At 44.5% G+C, this 17,550-nt stretch overlaps 1 protein-coding gene across 3 annotated transcripts in view; it reads right to left on the minus strand.

Moving 5' to 3' along the window:
- The window catches only part of LOC148529651 (serine/threonine-protein kinase D3-like), a 190,212-nt gene that overhangs the window by 82,556 nt on the left and 90,106 nt on the right, over window positions 1-17,550 (minus strand). For all 3 annotated transcript variants that reach the window (XM_088468305.1, XM_088468304.1, XM_088468303.1), the window contains exons 5-6: window positions 9,350-9,534; window positions 4,933-5,128 (exon numbers count right to left, since the gene is read on the minus strand). In XM_088468305.1, the coding sequence (XP_088324431.1) occupies window positions 4,933-5,128; window positions 9,350-9,534 (381 nt within the window). The remainder of the gene's footprint in view (window positions 1-4,932; window positions 5,129-9,349; window positions 9,535-17,550) is intronic.

Genomic DNA, 17,550 nt, shown 5'->3' on the forward strand with positions numbered 1-17,550 from the left:
GAGGGGTGGAGTGGGGGGTACTGTCACAGTTCAGGAACGATAATTTGTATAAAGGGTTAGCTTTGTGGATTTTATAATGAGAGTGATGTGGTTAATGTAATATAGGTAAGATTAATGGTTTAATGTTTTTATTGGGGTTTAAAAATGGGTTATTTTGATTTATAAATGTACAGTATAAAGTAGGGGTGAGCGGGTTCGGTTTTACTCGGTTCTTATCGCCACTTTACCGCAAATTTGGCTCGATTTTATTCGCTATCCAAAACACATGTTCGGCGATAGCCAATAAAAAGATCCGGGTAAAACCGAGTAAAACCGAACCCGCTCACCCCTAGTATAAAGTATATAATATACAGAACTGATGATGTGGGGATTAATTATTGATGGGTATATAGTGAGTTAATGATTAGAAAGAGGCTAATTATGCTGAATGGGGATTCTACTGTACAATGATGCTAAATGTGTAAGTTCATTTTGAGAAAGGTTATTTAACAGTGATGTTTATGGCGGTCAAGAAAATGCCCTCAGTATAGTGCCCTCAATATAGTGCCCTCAGTATAGGGTTAGGTCTAGACTATACAGCGCAGATGGACCTGTGACGTCACACCCACGTGACCTGGCCTGAAAGGGGGAGGGGTGGGGATACTAACGGGGGACCAAAAGTGTCCCCTCGCGGGCTCGCTGCACTCGCCATGCTTCGGGCACAGTGGCTCGCTACGCTCGCCACAAATATTTATTGCCCCTCTGTTCCCTAGTGGATGGTAACGCAGGAGCAGTCCAGCCTCCTGCAGCGGTCACGTGGTGGATACGTCACAGAGGTCCTTCAGCCACATAGGAAATAGCAGCAACCCTCAGTATAGTGCTCTCAGTATAGTGCCCTCAGTATAGTGCCCTCAGTATAGTGCCCTCAGTATTGTTTGACGGTAACAAAACCAGTCTGAGTAGTTTATGGCAGTAACAAAAATGCTCTCGGAATTGTATGAGTCTCAACAGTGTTAATATTTTTAGATATTGTTAAAGTGTTTTATTTTTTTATGTTATGTTGGTAATAAATCTGATAATATTTTAAGAAGCCCAGTTTTTGTAAGGGGTTGTGTGGAGGTGGAAGGGGAGCAGGGGCAGTATTGTATAGCTTTGCCTAGGGCACCTGGAAACCTTGCACCGGCCCTGCGGAGGAGATGTGGGGTGGGTGGGCAGCCACAGGTCAGACAGCTGGGAGGCTGGGACTCCTCATCAATGCCACACACAGCAGTAGCATAGGGTGTCCTCAGCTGCACACAAACAAATTGCAGCTGTTAAGCCCACTGATGGGGATGGCAGTTACTCTGTCATGGACACAGGAGGACCAATCATTAGAAGCTGGCAGACTAACAGTGTCCAATGAGATTGAGTCTGCATTTTGAACTTGTTCTTATTGGCCGGGCCTCGTCTGCAGGATCTAATGATTGGTTGCTGTCCTGGAGCTGCTATGATTGGCCTAAGCAGCTTTGCCACTTAATGTACAGAAAAGGAGAAATAGGGGGTGACAGGTGAGAAGGGAGCATTAGCCAGAACAGAAAGAGTGTTAGAGGAGAGGGGAAATATAACAATAAGAGGGAAAGTTAGGAGAGAACAGACAGATAATGGAAAGAGCAGGAGAAAAAGCTAAAGCATGGAGGAGAGAGCACATGGGACTTAGGAGTGGGGGGTTTCATGTTTGGTTGGGGGGTTTGGAGTGAGAGTCCTGGATGGATATACGTGCAGCCGCTGGCGTCATAATCCAGAAACTCCAGACCGAGTTCAACAAAAGAAGGAATTGGATCAGGCAACGGCGCCGGAAACCCTGCAGCAAGCGGGTTTCAAGTTAGTGTTTGTGTGAATGTATAGAGTTAGTTGAACATTTTTATATGATTTCACAGTGTATGTATGTATGTGTGTGTGTATGTATGTATGTATATGAGGAGAGGAGTCAGGATTCATTCGTAAACCGCCCCCCCTAAGAAAAAAGTCTAGATCAGCCCCTGCCCTCTAGTATTATCTGGTTGGAATTCCCATTTTATGCATTGCCTTGAAATGTGATTATTCCTATCCTAGTTATCTTGACTTGCTCTAACTGATCTTCAGACATCCATATAGGATTATCCTATCATTTGCCACATTAGTTAAACTGTGACCAGATGGGCTTACTCTGCTACTCGGTTAGGGGGTACCAGTTTGTGGTGACTCAGCATCACTGATCACTACTACTGTGCAACTGTCAATTACCACTAGGCTTCTTCAACACCACCTGAAATACTCAATCTTCTGGGTGGAGCATGTAACTATACCACAACCTCTTAGGTTGTTGTTCACTGAAGCAAACTATTGAGCTTTACACAGTACAGGCAGGGGATAAATGATAGTGTTAATTAATATCTGCATAGGTATTCCTGTTGGCCACAGGAACCCAACATGCATATGTTAAGTCGACAGTTTACATCTTGACATACATTAGCTTGAAATGAGAATGTCGATAGTGACCATGTCGACATTCATCATGTCTACATGTTAAAATCTGGACTTACTTATCTGGACCCAGCTGCAGATGCATCTCCAATGTTTTCCAGGTGATGGCCGTCATGTGATCGTCAGTTCCAGCAGAGTGTTCTGATGCACCTGCGTCCAGTACGTATAACTATTCTATCCCTAATCTATACCTCTAACCCTTCCCCTAGTGTCTAACCCTAACCCCCCCATCCCCTTCAGCCTAACCTCCCCCGCAGCCTATTCCTAACCCTCCCGGCGGCACCTATTCCTAAATGGCAGCATTCTGGGAATGTTGACATTTCACATTGCAACATTTGAGATGTCGACATCAAGAACATGTCAACATTCTGAGGATGTCAACTGTCGACATATTGAACCATGTCGACATTCCAGTGCCGACATAGTAGTTTCGACATTATGACTGCCGACATGGTAAATGTTGACCATGTGACTGGACACTTGCATAGGTATTTTACAGAAAAAAGTATCATATTTAGAAGCAATTCTACTTAAGATTCAAAAATGGATCTTAAAAGAGCTGTACCAAACACAGCAACACTGCGAGGCGTACAAATGGGGATGTAGGGCTCTATTTACTACAATCCGCATTTTTAATGCAGATTGTAGTGTGATATTATCGACTGAATTCGCATTGCGAATACTTACCGGAATGTTGAAGGATCGGAGGTTTGACCCGGAAGTGACGGTCACATGACAGCCGGGACCAAAATGCTGCGCTGGAGCTGCTGCAGCCATTAGGAGCAGGTAACTCACCGCTGGGCCACCAGGGACGATATGTTAGCATTCAAACATGTTGACATTTCATCACTGTCTACATAATGAATATGAACATGGACAATATTGACATTATGACCATGTCGACATTCTCATGTTGACATGATGAATGCTGGCATTATGACTGTAGACCTATCATACCACACCCGGTGAAATGTTATACACATATAGGCTTTTCCACCTGTTTTTTACTATGTTTTCACCCAAAATATTGGAGAGGATAAACCACCCTCCTGTCTTTTCTAAGAGATTTAGGGCTGATGAAGAGCTGAAAGCAAGTTGGCCGTAAGTGTATGTTGTATGTATCTTTGCGGTAGGACTGACCCTGCCCACTTGAAAATAGGTGTTATACACAAATTACACATACACACAACTCAGTATAGTCCAAAATTCCATCAACACGTCATCTGTGAACTTGGCCTGTGTGGGAGAGCACATGGATTCGTTTGTGTAGGACTCTGAATTGCCTGTACGTGTGATGACTTGGTTCTGCAGCATGCGCAGAGTGAAATCTCGCAAATACGCTCTCCAAGTGGATTTCCTTTCAACTCCGCATCAGCCCTTAAATCTTTAAAAAAGTGACCGCAGCAGCCCCACCCTCAAGAGAAAATCGGCAGAACTTTATTATGTGCCTACTGTTCCTGATTGTGCAAATGATTTTTATTACAGATAATAAAAATAATAATAAAAACAACTGACTACTGAGGCTGTGACTCCAAGTTGGCAGTAATAGACTCCCTGTATAACCATTTAATCTGGCAATTCCAGCCCAGTGTACCAGAAGGTTTTTGATATGATCCTGTCCCAGGAATGCTACAGTAGCTGCCTTTGAACAGCAGCTGAACAGAAAAGCCGTAACATGAGCAATATCTCACTTTTCTCCTATATTGTACATTCTGTTGTGAAATAAACAGAAAGGAGGTTGTGGTGAATTTTCCAGTAAACATATAACTGAAGTGTAATAGTAAATGCAAGAATAAAGCAGAAAAGGAACTAACAGTACTGAAGAAGAAAAAAAGGGAAGAGTGGAGGAACCATTGAGTTAGAGAAAGAATTAATGGCAGGGAAGGCATATGCCCCTAAGGCAATCTTTTAAATGAGTATCAAGGAGAGCCACACATGAAAAATGTTGGTTCACTAAGAACCAGTGGCAGTGCCGTAGCACGGAGGAGAGGCGTCCAGGGCTGGCCAAGCATTGGGAGAGCACTGGAGTAAGCACCCTGCAAGACAAAAAAAGGGGTACCGTCAGGGTTGCAGCACTGGTTGCACAACCCTCATTACAGCACCAACCAGGGTTATTAGTGAAGGACTTTCAGGTTCCTAATCAAGTGGCTGAATTCTCATGAATACTGCATAAGCCCAAAATATGGCTTCTAGGTGACAGATATAATAAAGTAAATGTTTATAGATTAAATCTGTTATTTGAATAAATACTTTTACCACACTGCAAAAAGACCTACGGTGATTTATCAAAATAAGGTTATCCTGCTCGCGTTACCGGCACAAAGTTAAGTCACAAACAGGAGACAACAACGAGCTATGGTTTAGGAACAAAATCCCTTTGTGTTAAAATGGAAAAATAGATAAAGACAAAAGCAGCAAATAACCTGTTTATTAAATATAATGAATGCATACCTTTGCATTGCATGCCCTGTCTGAAAAGTCCCTTCAGGAGGCGTCTACAGTGCTGACAGATGGTGGGACGTGTGTACGTGTGGACCTGAAAAGTGTGCGGAACCTTCACTCTGTTCATGTCCTGCCAGTCCTTCCATATAGGACGTCCTTTAAAGGAGGGAATACGAGACTTCTTCATAGTACCCTGTAACAAAGGCTATAAGAGAAATTGATTATGTTTCACAACAAAATGAATAAAAAAATATTAGGGATGAAATCATTAAAGTAAGTGGTGCAAAAGTCTCTGACGTACTTAGCTACTTATTATTATTATTATTATTATTATTATTATTATAATACAGTATCATAAGGGTTTCACAGACACTACAAAGTAATAGCTAACTAATATAAAGGATGAAAAAGTCCTTGAGAACATGTAAGATCAGGAAAGGCTGCAGATGTGATGTGAGAGGATGTAACAAGAGTGGTTGTAAGCAACAGGTTTTGGGGTTAGAGAAAAGTGCAGATGAAAGAGTAATTTGTGATGAGCGTGTGATTTGTGATTAAGGGTAATACAGGTCGAGTCTCCCGTATCAGAAATGCTTGGGACCTAAAGCATTTTGGATTTGAGATTTTCTGGATTTTAATGGACATAGAGGAGGAGGGGGACAGAGTAATGGACACAGATGAGGAGGAGGAGGGGGACAGAGTAATGGACACGGAGGAGAAGGGCAGGACAGAATCATGGACACGGAGGAGGGGAGGACAGAGTAATGGACACAGATGAGGAGGAAGAGGAGGACAGAGTTATGGACACGGAGGAGGAGGGTAGGACAGAGTAATGGACACGGAGGAGGGGAGGACAGAGTAATGGACACAGATGAGGAGGAGCAGGGGGACAGAGTAATGGACACAGAGGAGGAGGACAGGACAGAGTAATGGACATAGAGGACTAGAAGGAGGGGGGACAGAGTAATGGACATGGAGGAGGAGGGCAGGACAGAGTAATGGACACGGAGGAGGAGGACAGGACAGAGTAATGGACATAGAGGAGTAGAAGGAGGGGGGACAGAGTAATGGACATGGAGGAGGAGGGCAGGACAGAGTAATGGACACGGAGGAGGGGAGGACAGAGTAATGGACACAGATGAGGAGGAGCAGGGGGACAGAGTAATGGACACAGAGGAGGAGGACAGGACAGAGTAATGGACATAGAGGAGTAGAAGGAGGGGGGACAGAGTAATGGACATGGAGGAGGAGGGCAGGACAGAGTAATGGACACGGAGGAGGAAGAGAGGACAGAGTAATGGACACAGATGAGGAGGAGGAGGGGGACAGAGTAATGAACACAGAGGTGGAGGGGGGACAAAGTCATGGACATGGAGGAGGGGAGGACAGAGTAATGGACACAAATGAGGAGGAGCAGGGGGACAGAGTAATGGACACGGAGGAGGAGGGCAGGACAGAGTAATGGACATAGAGGAGTAGAAGGAGGGGGGACAGAGTAATGGACACGAAGGAGGAGGGCAGGACAGAGTAATGGACACGGAGGAGGAAGGGAGGACAGAGTAATGGACACAGATGAGGAGGAGGAGGGGGACAGAGTAATGAACACAGAGGAGGAGGGGAGACAAAGTCATGGACATGGAGGAGGGGAGGACAGAGTAATGGACACAGATGAGGAGGAGGAGGACAGAGTAATGGACACAGAGGAGGGGTAGGGGGACAGAGTAATGGACACAGATGAGTAGCAGTAGGGGGTCAGAGTAATGGACACACATGAGGAGGAGGGGAGGCAGCATAATGGACACAGAGGAGTAGAAGGAGGGGGGACAGAATAATGGACATGGAGGAGGAGGGCAGGACAGAGTAATGGACACGGAGGTTGAGGGGAGGACAGAGTAATGGACACAGATGATGAGGAGGAGGGGACAGAGTAATGAACACAGAGGAGGAGGGGGGACAAAGTCATGGACATGGAGGAGGGAAGGACAGAGTAATGGACACAGAGGAGGAGGGTGGACCCGGGTTTTAGCTCTGGTGTAAAAGGGGTATAATGGACATGAGGAGGGGAGGACAGAACAGAGTAATGGACACAGAGGAGGAGAAGGGGAGGAGAGAGTAATGGACACAGATGAGGAGGAGGAGGGGGACAGAGTAATGAACACAGAGCAGGAGGTGATGACGATGACAGAGTAATGTACATAGAGGAGGGGGGGAAGAGTAATGGACACATTATGGAGGGGGCTGGGTGGACAGAGTATTGGACACAGATGAGGAGAAGGAGGGACAGAGTAATGGACACAGAGGAGGGGTAGGGGGACAGAGTAATGGACACAGTTGAGTAGAAGGAGGGGGTCAGAGTAATGGACACACATAAGGAGGAGGGGAGGCAGCATAATGGACACAGAGGAGTAGAAGGAGGGGGGACAGAGTAATGGACATGGAGGAGGTAGGCAGGACAGAGTAATGGACACGGAGGTGGAGGGGAGGACAGAGTAATGGACACAGATGATGATGAGGAGGAGGGGGACAGAGTAATGGACACAGAGGAGGAGGGGGGACAGTCATGGACATGGAAAAGAGGAGGACAGAGTAATGGACACGGAGGAGTAGGAGAGGAGGACAGAGAAATGGACACAGAGGAGGAGGGGGGACAGAGTCATGGATACGGAGGGGGCTGGGTGGACAGAGTATTGGACACAGATGAGGAGAAGGGGGGACAGAGTAATGGACAAAGAGGAGGAGAAGGGGGGGGGCAGAGTAATACCGCTTTTATACCTAAATTCCGGGTCTGACCCGGAGGTTGGAACAGGGTTCCAAACCGGATCAAACACGGAATTTAGCAGGCTCCAACCCAGGATATTCCCGAATCCGCGCCGTTCACACCGGAGCAGGGTCTGCAGAGACCCGACTCTTCTGGCGTGGAAGTGGACGCTTGGAGATTACATCATCTCCAAGAGCCACTGAAGCCGGCCAACCGTCCAGCATGCGGCGCACTCCAGGTCATCGTGACACGGATAATGCCGTTTACAATGCACGGTTTCACGGGTCATTCCAGTGTTAAACCCTGCAAGTTACCCGGGTTGGATTGCCGGGTCACTTGACCCAGGAATCCAACCCTGTCCCCTTTTACACCAAAGAGCTACCCGGGTTAACCCTGCAATAACCCAGATTTTAGCTCTGGTGTAAAAGGGGTATAATGGACATGAGGAGGGGAGGACAGAACAGAGTAATGGACACAGAGGAGGAGAAGGGGAGGACAGAGTAATGGACACAGATGAGGAGGAGGAGGGGGACAGAGTAATGAACACAGCAGGAGGTGACGACGATAACAGAGGAATGGACATAGAGGAGGGAGGGAAGAGTAATGGACACAGAGAAGAGGAGGGAGGAAAGGAACTCAATTATGGACACAGATGAGGAGGCGGAGAGGGGAGAGAACACTGTAATGTAATGTACACAGGTGAAGAGGGGGAACAAAACAATGTAAACAGAGGAGGAGGAGGGGGAAGAGTACAATAATCGACATACAGATGAGAGAGGGAAGAGCACAGTGCAGAATATAAAGATGAGTGGGTAGCATAATATGGAACATATACACGGAATGGGACAAGCTTGGTGCATACATACACGGGGGCTGAGAACAATACATAACATATAGACAAAGAGGTGCACACATATAGTATAAACAAAGTCAAGATATGATTACGAGTAAGAGGTAGTTATGTGTCCATTATGTGGGCAGGGCATGATGTGAGTGAGAGGTATTTGTGTGTCAGTTATTGGATCAGAGTGTGGCAGTGAGAATAAATGCAGAGAGTGAAATATGGGGTAAGGGAGTGATAGTGAGTGAGAGGTTTTTCAGTGGATCAGGGAGTGATACTGGTTGTTGTATGGGGTCGGCAAGTGAGGGGTATTTCAGTGTTTGATAGATGGTATCTGAGAGTACTAGTAGGTATCAGGTTTTGTAAACAGTATTGTTTGATGGGCAAAGGGTATTTCGGTGGGTGGTGAGTGTGGTAGTGACTTACAGGCAGCAACACTTACACATGTGCCTGCACAAAGGCAGTACAATATGTGCTCCCCAACCATAGGTAACTATTGGACTAGCAAATTGTGTGTGGACTCAGGGACAAATACAGTATACCAAGAGGTGAGCTAGATTGAGGTACTGGCCCTATACAGTCCACACCCTCACAGCACTGGTCATGCCTCCCTCATTGCTGGTCACACCTCCTGCGGCACACAATACGCCCTCCATAAATTTCAGCTCCAGGCCCATGCGGACCTCAATCTGGTACTGATTGCCAGAAACTGTATATATTAACTAGTGTAAATGTAATATGCTTATCTATGATGCTTTAGAAACTACAAACGACTGGTGTAGAAAGGTTGTAAGTTGTATCTCCATTATAATTGTCTAACATGCCCTTACCTGCTGCTCTGAGCTATGTCCCCCTAAGTCCTCCAGGCTTCCTCCAGTCGGCAGTGTCACAGCTCTTGGCTTGGTGATAGAGCTAGCTCCTGTAAATGAGCGGCTGGAAAGGTGACCTCTTTTTACACCCCTGCAATTATTGGGTATTTTAAAGGCGCAACGCTTGTGATAATTAAGGCCACATCCTAAAAAATAGAAGGAAAAACACAGAAATCTATCATCTTATAGCATATCATTAGCAACTGCTGGATATAAACAAAATAAAAAATTATAATATTTTTGCTCCCATGGGATAAACAAGAACCACTAATTTAAAGACCTTTGGAAAGTCACTTAATTTGCTTTCACTGCTAACTGATGTGGTAACATGAGTTATATTGTCTGTTAATTGTGACCTTTAAATGAGCAAGTGCCTTAAGGCCCCCATACACGGTGCAATTCAAAGTTGGTAAGATGTGTTGTACGATTGCAGTCAAAATTCTTCCCTTGAAATTCTTCCTACGATGTGGTCAAATGGTGTACTACTGATCGTTACGATCATAGGATAAGTTGCATAGAAGTGTATCACATTGTACTCAAAAGACCGTAGATCTCTCTGCAAAACCATCTGATCTGAGATCCAACTAGTGGACGGCGGGGATGCGCATAGGGGTCGCAGAACACACAAAAAACACCTATTTTCATAAGATTGGTCTGTACAACCCGTCGAAACTGTCAATATCGGGTAAAAAAATCTTACTGTGTATAGGCACCTTTAGATTGGATATTGATGGATCGCCTCTATAAGTGCTGTTGAATGATAGAAGGTATTGGCCTGTGTGTGAGATCAATTTACAGATGCACTAACAGGCCCTTTGTTGATCATACCACTCACCATTAGTGCTGAGCAGCTGGACCTGATCATTTTGGTTATCCTTGTTTGTATCCTAGCTGGTAAGTCAGTGGCAAACGCAGGATTTTGAAAGGGGGGTTTCCAAACTGACAGATATATATTTATATATATATATACATGCAAAGAATCAGCGGCACTCCTGGACTGGTATCATAAGCAAAAGAAGGTTTAATACATGCCAAACTGCCGACGTTTCAGAGCCAGACACGGCCCTTTTCTCAAGGCTGGCATAACAATATTAAATATATAGACAGCTGTGCCGGTTCATCCTTGGAATATATATATATATATATATATATATATATATAGTACTTGTGTACTTTACGGACTCATTACCTTATTAAGTGTCCAGCGTCATTCCCTACCATCCAAGTGAGCACAGAGAGGGAATATAACCTTGTGGCGAGCGCAGCGAGCCCGCAAGGTGACAATAACACCGAAAGTTCTCTATAATAAGGTAATGAGTCCGTAAAGTACACAAGTACCATATATATATATATATATATATATACACACATAGAGATATATATATATATATATATATATATCTATATATATATATATTCTTTTTTTTTTATAGACAGTTCACCATTGCACACACACTGACTACATACTGACACACACACAAACTGACAGACTACACAATATCACACACATACTGATGTGCCCAGCTATAACGTGGCATCACAGCGCTATCTCTCACGCCACGCATGGCGCGCCACACACCACGCCATGAGTCGCGCCACAAAGAAAGTTTATTAGTGAAAAAAGTCATTACGTGTAATACAACATTTTGCCCACCAGATGTCACTTTTCCTAAACTACATAGTGCATGCGTCTGATTTCATTAAGTGTAATACAACATTTTGCCCACCAGGTGTCACTTTTCCTAAACTACATAGCGCATGCGTGTGATTTCATTACGTGTAATACAACATTTTGCCCACCAGGTGTCACTTTCCAATGTACCGTACGGTATGTTCTGTATCACCGGCCGATGATTGTTTGACAGAAGCTTAGACATTAGACTTTACAAACTACAGAACTCTAGTAATGGGTGAAGCGTGTGGCCTAGCGTTCTAATGCCTAGTCTCACTGCTTCTCCTCTCTTCTTGTTCCGTGGGTTCGAGACCTTGAAAATACAGTATGTTTTTTTAATTTATTTTTAAAATCTTCACTTAAAATATTCAGTATTCAATACAGTACATGTGGAGCGCATGTCTGCCCAGTGCTTCGGGAGTCAAACAGCGAAACTAGGATTTTTATTATTGTACATACAGTACTGTACCTTAGAACGCAAACTTGCATCAATGCCGGCGCTGACATGAACGCGGACATTATAGTGATTTATTATGACCATCAAGTGGCAATGGGCCCTGTTAAAGAGACTGGTTTCTGTATATCAAACTGACTGCACGTTTAAACCGCAAAATTGCGTCAATGTCTACGCGTGCCCAGTGGTCGGATTTTAATCAAAATGGTATGTGTGCCCCATGTCCAGTGGAGCCAAGCTATACATTAAGTAGCGCTATTTTATGGCGCATGCCCAGTTGTCTGTATTGCTAACAATACTGTTGAATTTTCACACTAGTGCCATTCTGCACTGTCCGAGACTTACAGTACCGCACAGTATACACAATAGTAAATTAATTACTACAGTACATAAGGTGCTACAGTAGTGGACTAACAGCAGTTTGTAGGGCAGATGCAGAGCGCAAACTTGCGTCAATGAAAATGCTGTCTTAGACTTGGTAACATTATTAATTTAATATGTTTAGTAACTGATAGTTGACTGTGTATAAGAGAGGGGTCTCTATAGTACAAACTGACTCGGCGTTTAAACCGCAAAATTGCGTCAATGTCAGCACAGTTTGCGTTGTGGTAACTTATAGCCAGTTCTGATGGGTTATGGTACAAATAGGATCTCTGGCTTGTGCCCAGTGGCGGGGTTGCAATGCATTGCCAGTGGTGCTGCGCCATAGCCATACCCTTGTAGCGCTATGGCTATGTACTGTATGCCATGGCGTACAGTATGGAATATCATACTGTACAGTACCAGGTCATGATTCACACACAGTGAAAGTGTGTTATTATTACACTGACTGTGTAATAATAATATTAAAAATAAAAAGTGTAACCTTGACCTTCTAATAATAATGAAAAGCTTTATTATTAAGCTTCCTGGTTTCGAACCCGGGTTGTACAGACGTCTGCAATGTAGAAGTTCGATTTCTTACCTCTACGCTACAGACGCCTGAGTACTGTACTTCATCGTATGGTACTGTAGATGTCACATAAAGTACTGTAGAGGACTAGGAGAGACTTGTGAGCAAGGGCTTAGGTGATCCGTCTTGCTTACACTTCTCTCCTTATGTTCGAGACCTTTATAATTTAATTTATTTTTTTAATGTTCACTATTGTACTGTAGTTCAATCTTGTTATCCAACCCTTACAAAAATCAATCTATTGTACTGTATATGTGCCCAGCTACAGTACTGTAGTTTGTTGCTCCATACGGTACGCCATACAGTATACCGCATTGTTGCGCGCTACACTGTGGCGTATTGAGTCTCATAGCACTGCGCATGCCCAGTTGTCTGTATTATACGGTACTTATAACTGTAGTTGTAAGTACAATACGGTAGACATTGTAGTGATTCCCTGACTCTAGGAACTACAGTACAGTAGATGCAGTAGACTAGGGGGCTAATGCCTAGCCCTACTGCATCTACCATTTTCTTGTCCCGCTGGTTCGAGACCTTTAAAGTACATACTGTATACGGTAATTTTATTTTGTTTTAAATCTTCACTAATACAGTACATTATCCAGAAATTCTGGTATTTCTATGCCACAGTACTTTGACCAAAAAGTCTAACCTTGATAATAAAAAATAAAAAGTGTAACCTTTCAAGCTTCGAACCCGCAAAAGGGTTGTACAGGCAGCGTAATGTATTGGTTTGATTATTTACCATTACACTACAGCCGCCTGCAATACAAGTTTGCACCTGGCTTGAGTGTTTCCTACAATACTGTACGTCATCGTATCTCAGGCGCATGCCCAGATCTACTGTATACCCATTTAGCGCTTTTTTTTTTTTTTACTAAACTCAGTACATTTTATATATTAGGGGGTAAATGTACTAAGATGGTAGTGCTATTAAGTGATGTTGCCCATAGCAACCAATCTGATTCCAGGTATTACTGTACAGTATCTTCTAGAAGGTGCTACTGTAGATAAATGCTAAGTACAGTAGAATCTGATTGGATGCTATGGGCAACATACAGTACAGTAACTTCTTAAATAGAACTCCCATCTTAGTAAATGTACCCTTACAAGTTTCACTTTTTCCCCCCAATTTTTTTTCTTCCGCCCCCCAAAATGAAAGTGAATTTTTAGTGTGTTCTGACTTTTTTTTAAAAAGTTACGCAGTTTACAGTACCTTTAGGGGACGTTGAAGGCTTCCCGCAACATTGCACCCCAATTCACCAAATTTTTCCGCCTGCTATTCATACAGTAGGCGAAACTTTTTTACATACTGTCTTACTGTACATTGCATTGACTTCCCGCCTACTGTAGGCAGAAAAGCTTTCAAATTGAATACAGCGATAATTTCACGCCTGGCAAAATGACGTAATCTCCCAAACTGTTTTTAGCCAATCCCGTGTTTTTGCTCCAATGGGTGAAAAAGTGCCAACCAATGTTCTCCCAACTGTCATCTCACAGGCTGTGTTTGAAAAATGACAGTTGGGAGCTGATTGACTGGCACCTTATAACTTTTTTATCACTTCTCACTGTCTAACACTGCTTAGTACAGTAAATAGACCCCCTTGGAGTGAAAAGACGAGACCAGCTAAAAACAGTAAATAGACCACCCCAAAATTGAAAACGTCCCTCAGTGTATACAGTACTGTATGTCTACTGTACTGTATTCTACTGTAAGTGCCGGGCAGCTGTGAAATCACTGTGATGGGCAACAGGGATACTGTACAGTATATGACTGTGGGCGTCAACCCCCATCGGCTGGCGCGCCCCTGGTGAGTGAAATCCTGGCAAATAGGACGATACACCCCTGCATCTGTGTGTTATTGACTCTTTGTACAGTACCTTTTTAATGACAGATGCACGTGTTGGGTCTCAGGCGCACTTAAAGACTGAATTACATACAGATCCCACAGATCCCATTGTACCCCCCTCCATTTCTAATTCATCGCAGATGGCTGACAGCCACCATAGCGCCAACCGTGTAATACAGAGAGCTCTCTCTCATACAGATCCCACTACTACCGTACTTAGTGTGCAAGGTTGCAGCAGCATCACCAATGTCATCAGTTTGCGATGCAACGCTATTTTGCGCATCAAACGCACAGTCAGCTTTGAACACAGAGCGCTCTCTCACAGACGGAAACCACTCTCAGACACAGTCCAAGGGACGTAGCCATATTGCACAAGGCTGAGACCGCATATGCGTTGTCGCATGTTTGCGTTTTGCGGTTTCTGGGCGCACAGTATGTGATACAGAGGCCTGTCTCACATTCTAGACAGTAGATTCACTAACAGTTTCTGCAGTTATGAAATCACTATTCTGTGGTGCTAAATTGTACGGCACCGTCAGTTTTGAATATTCAGTACAGGCACATTCATAGCGGCACACTAGTTGTCCTAGCAGATGGGGGATGGTGTCTTTGGCAATGGTGACAATTCGTAGCATTTTTCAGGACACTAGGGCAGAGCTGACTGCTTACAGTAAATGGATTAACAATGCTTCCTTTATTATGGTAATGTGAGGCTCTTGGCTTGCTTTGGGGGAAGGGACCTGATGCACTGTGTATGACTCTCGGCCCACTGGGCATGCGCCAGAAATCCCATCGCAACCCTCCTACTGGGCATGCGCCCGCCAGAGATGGAAATGCAACAGAATACAATACTGTACCGACTGCAGTAATACAGCCAACTGCGCATGCTCAGTGATAGCATAGCGCTACATGGCGTATGGCTTGGCGCCACAGATCCCATTGTACCCCCCTCCATTTCTAATCCATCGCAGATGGCTGACAGCCACCATAGCACCAACCGTGTAATACAGAGAGCTCTCTCTCATACAGATCCCACTACTACCGTACTTAGTGTGCAAGGTTGGAGCAGCATCACCAATGTCATCAGTTTGCGATGCAATGCTATTTTGCGCATCAAACGCACAGTCAGCTTTGAACACAGAGCGCTCTCTCACAGACGGAAACCACTCTCAGACACAGTCCAAGGGACGTAGCCATAGTGCACAAGGCTGAGACCGCATATGCGTTGTCGCATGTTTGCGTTTTGCGGTTTCTGGGCGCACAGTATGTGATGCAGAGGCAGTAGATTCACTAACAGTTTCTGCAGTTACTGTATGAAATCACTATTCTGTGGTGCTAAATTGTACGGCACCGTCAGTTTGCAGATGCAGAGCCCTGTCAGCCACCATAGCCACAGTATGAAATCACTATTCAGTGAAATACAGTACAGTACAGAGCCCTCTCTGGGCACTACAGATCCCATTGTAAACCCTCCACTGGGCATGCGCATGAAATCCGATTGACGAAAGCGCAGACATTGACGAAAGTTTTGCACTATTGAAACACACAATCTGTTTGTAATGTCTTACTTTTAAGCAGCCTTTCAAACAACAACACTATAGCCTTTTAAACAAGTTTCACTATAGTGTCCAGAGCAGACAGTGACAAAAAAAAAATATACAGTACAGTATATTCTTTTCCAGGGATCGAACCCCGGACCATAATTCTACCAAAGTGATCACCTAACCACTAGCCCACACGACAGCTACAGTGAACCACAGAGAGTGGCCTCATCCTTGTGCACTCCTCCCGCTGCTGTTTTTTAATTAAAAAAAAAAAAAAAAATTGTCATACTGTAATGCATCTCATATCAGTGAAAGCTGTGCGTGCATCTAATTATTCTACAGTATCGGTTATACCGTGACAACAACTCCGGCAAATTCTCTACTATTCAGTTACTGCACCGTACCGTATGTACAATACAGTATGTGCAGTGATTTGCATCCTGTTATAAGATGTTACGTACAGTACGGTACAGTACTACAGTATATACTGTATATGTATATTATGCGACATTAAAAATACAGTATGGGTTGTGCGTTCATGCAAATGCTGTGAATATGATAGACATTCAGTACAGTGGAGCACTCGCCACCCAGCGGTTAAGCACTATATTACATGCAATTACAAAAGTGGAGCATTCGCCACCCAGCGGTTAAGCACTGTATTACATGCCGTAGCATATCCTTCGTTGAAGAATACCACGGTATTCCACAAGTCCATGGCGCGACTCAGAGGCCTGCACGCCACGCCAAAAGTCCATGGCGCGACTCACGCCACGCCATGAGCAACAAAATAGCTGGGCAGATCTGTATACTGACACACATACTGACAAAGACTACACACTGTCACACACACATACTGACACAAACTGACAGACTACACAATGTCACACACATATATACTGACACACAAACTGACAGACTACACAATGTCACACAAACATCTACTGACACACACACACTGACACACACAAACTGACAAAGACTACACACACACATCTTTCACTTAAAAAGTTAATGCAGGCAAATAAATAGAGCATGATTTATTAAAGATTCCCACCTCCCCCACCAACAACCCCCGTCCCCTCACCCGGTAGCCACCCCGCGCTGGCATGATACCACAAACACATCCCCGCCGGCACCTCCTTTCTTCTGCCGCGCATCCCCACATGTAATAAACACACCTGTGGGGCGCCGGGGAAAAGCGCCATGGATACAGTCACTGGGCGCAGCCTCTCACGATGCACCGTCGGCATAGCCTGGGAAGAGCTACGCACTGCAGATGCAGCTCTCCCTTCATCAGCTAGCCCAGCCCAGCCAGTGCAAAAAGCCGGCTGCTCCTTCTCTGCGCGCTAATAGAGCGGCGGCCAGGGGGGGTTTCTAGGTACTTGGAAACCCCCCTGCGTGCGCGGGTGTAAGTGGTCGTGATGCTTGTTGTTTTGGACCAGAGCAGTAGCAGGGTGATATTGCGATCTGGATGAAAAAAGATCAGTACCTAGTGGTAACTGATGAGGCGCTGCCTTGTGGTGTAGAGACCCAATGATAAAGTGAGCTACTGTATAGACTGGAGGATGGTCAATCCTCACAAACAAAATTGTAATAGAGAAAAAACCAGCGCTCAAAATTCAAACCTAAACATATAGCTAATTAAATCACAGTTTAATAACAAATGTGGTCAATGCACAGATAAAAT

The sequence above is a fragment of the Taudactylus pleione genome, unplaced genomic scaffold, assembly GCF_031769625.1.
Source record: "Taudactylus pleione unplaced genomic scaffold, aTauple2 ptg000085l, whole genome shotgun sequence".
In the NCBI taxonomy this organism is placed as follows: Eukaryota; Metazoa; Chordata; class Amphibia; order Anura; family Myobatrachidae; genus Taudactylus; species Taudactylus pleione.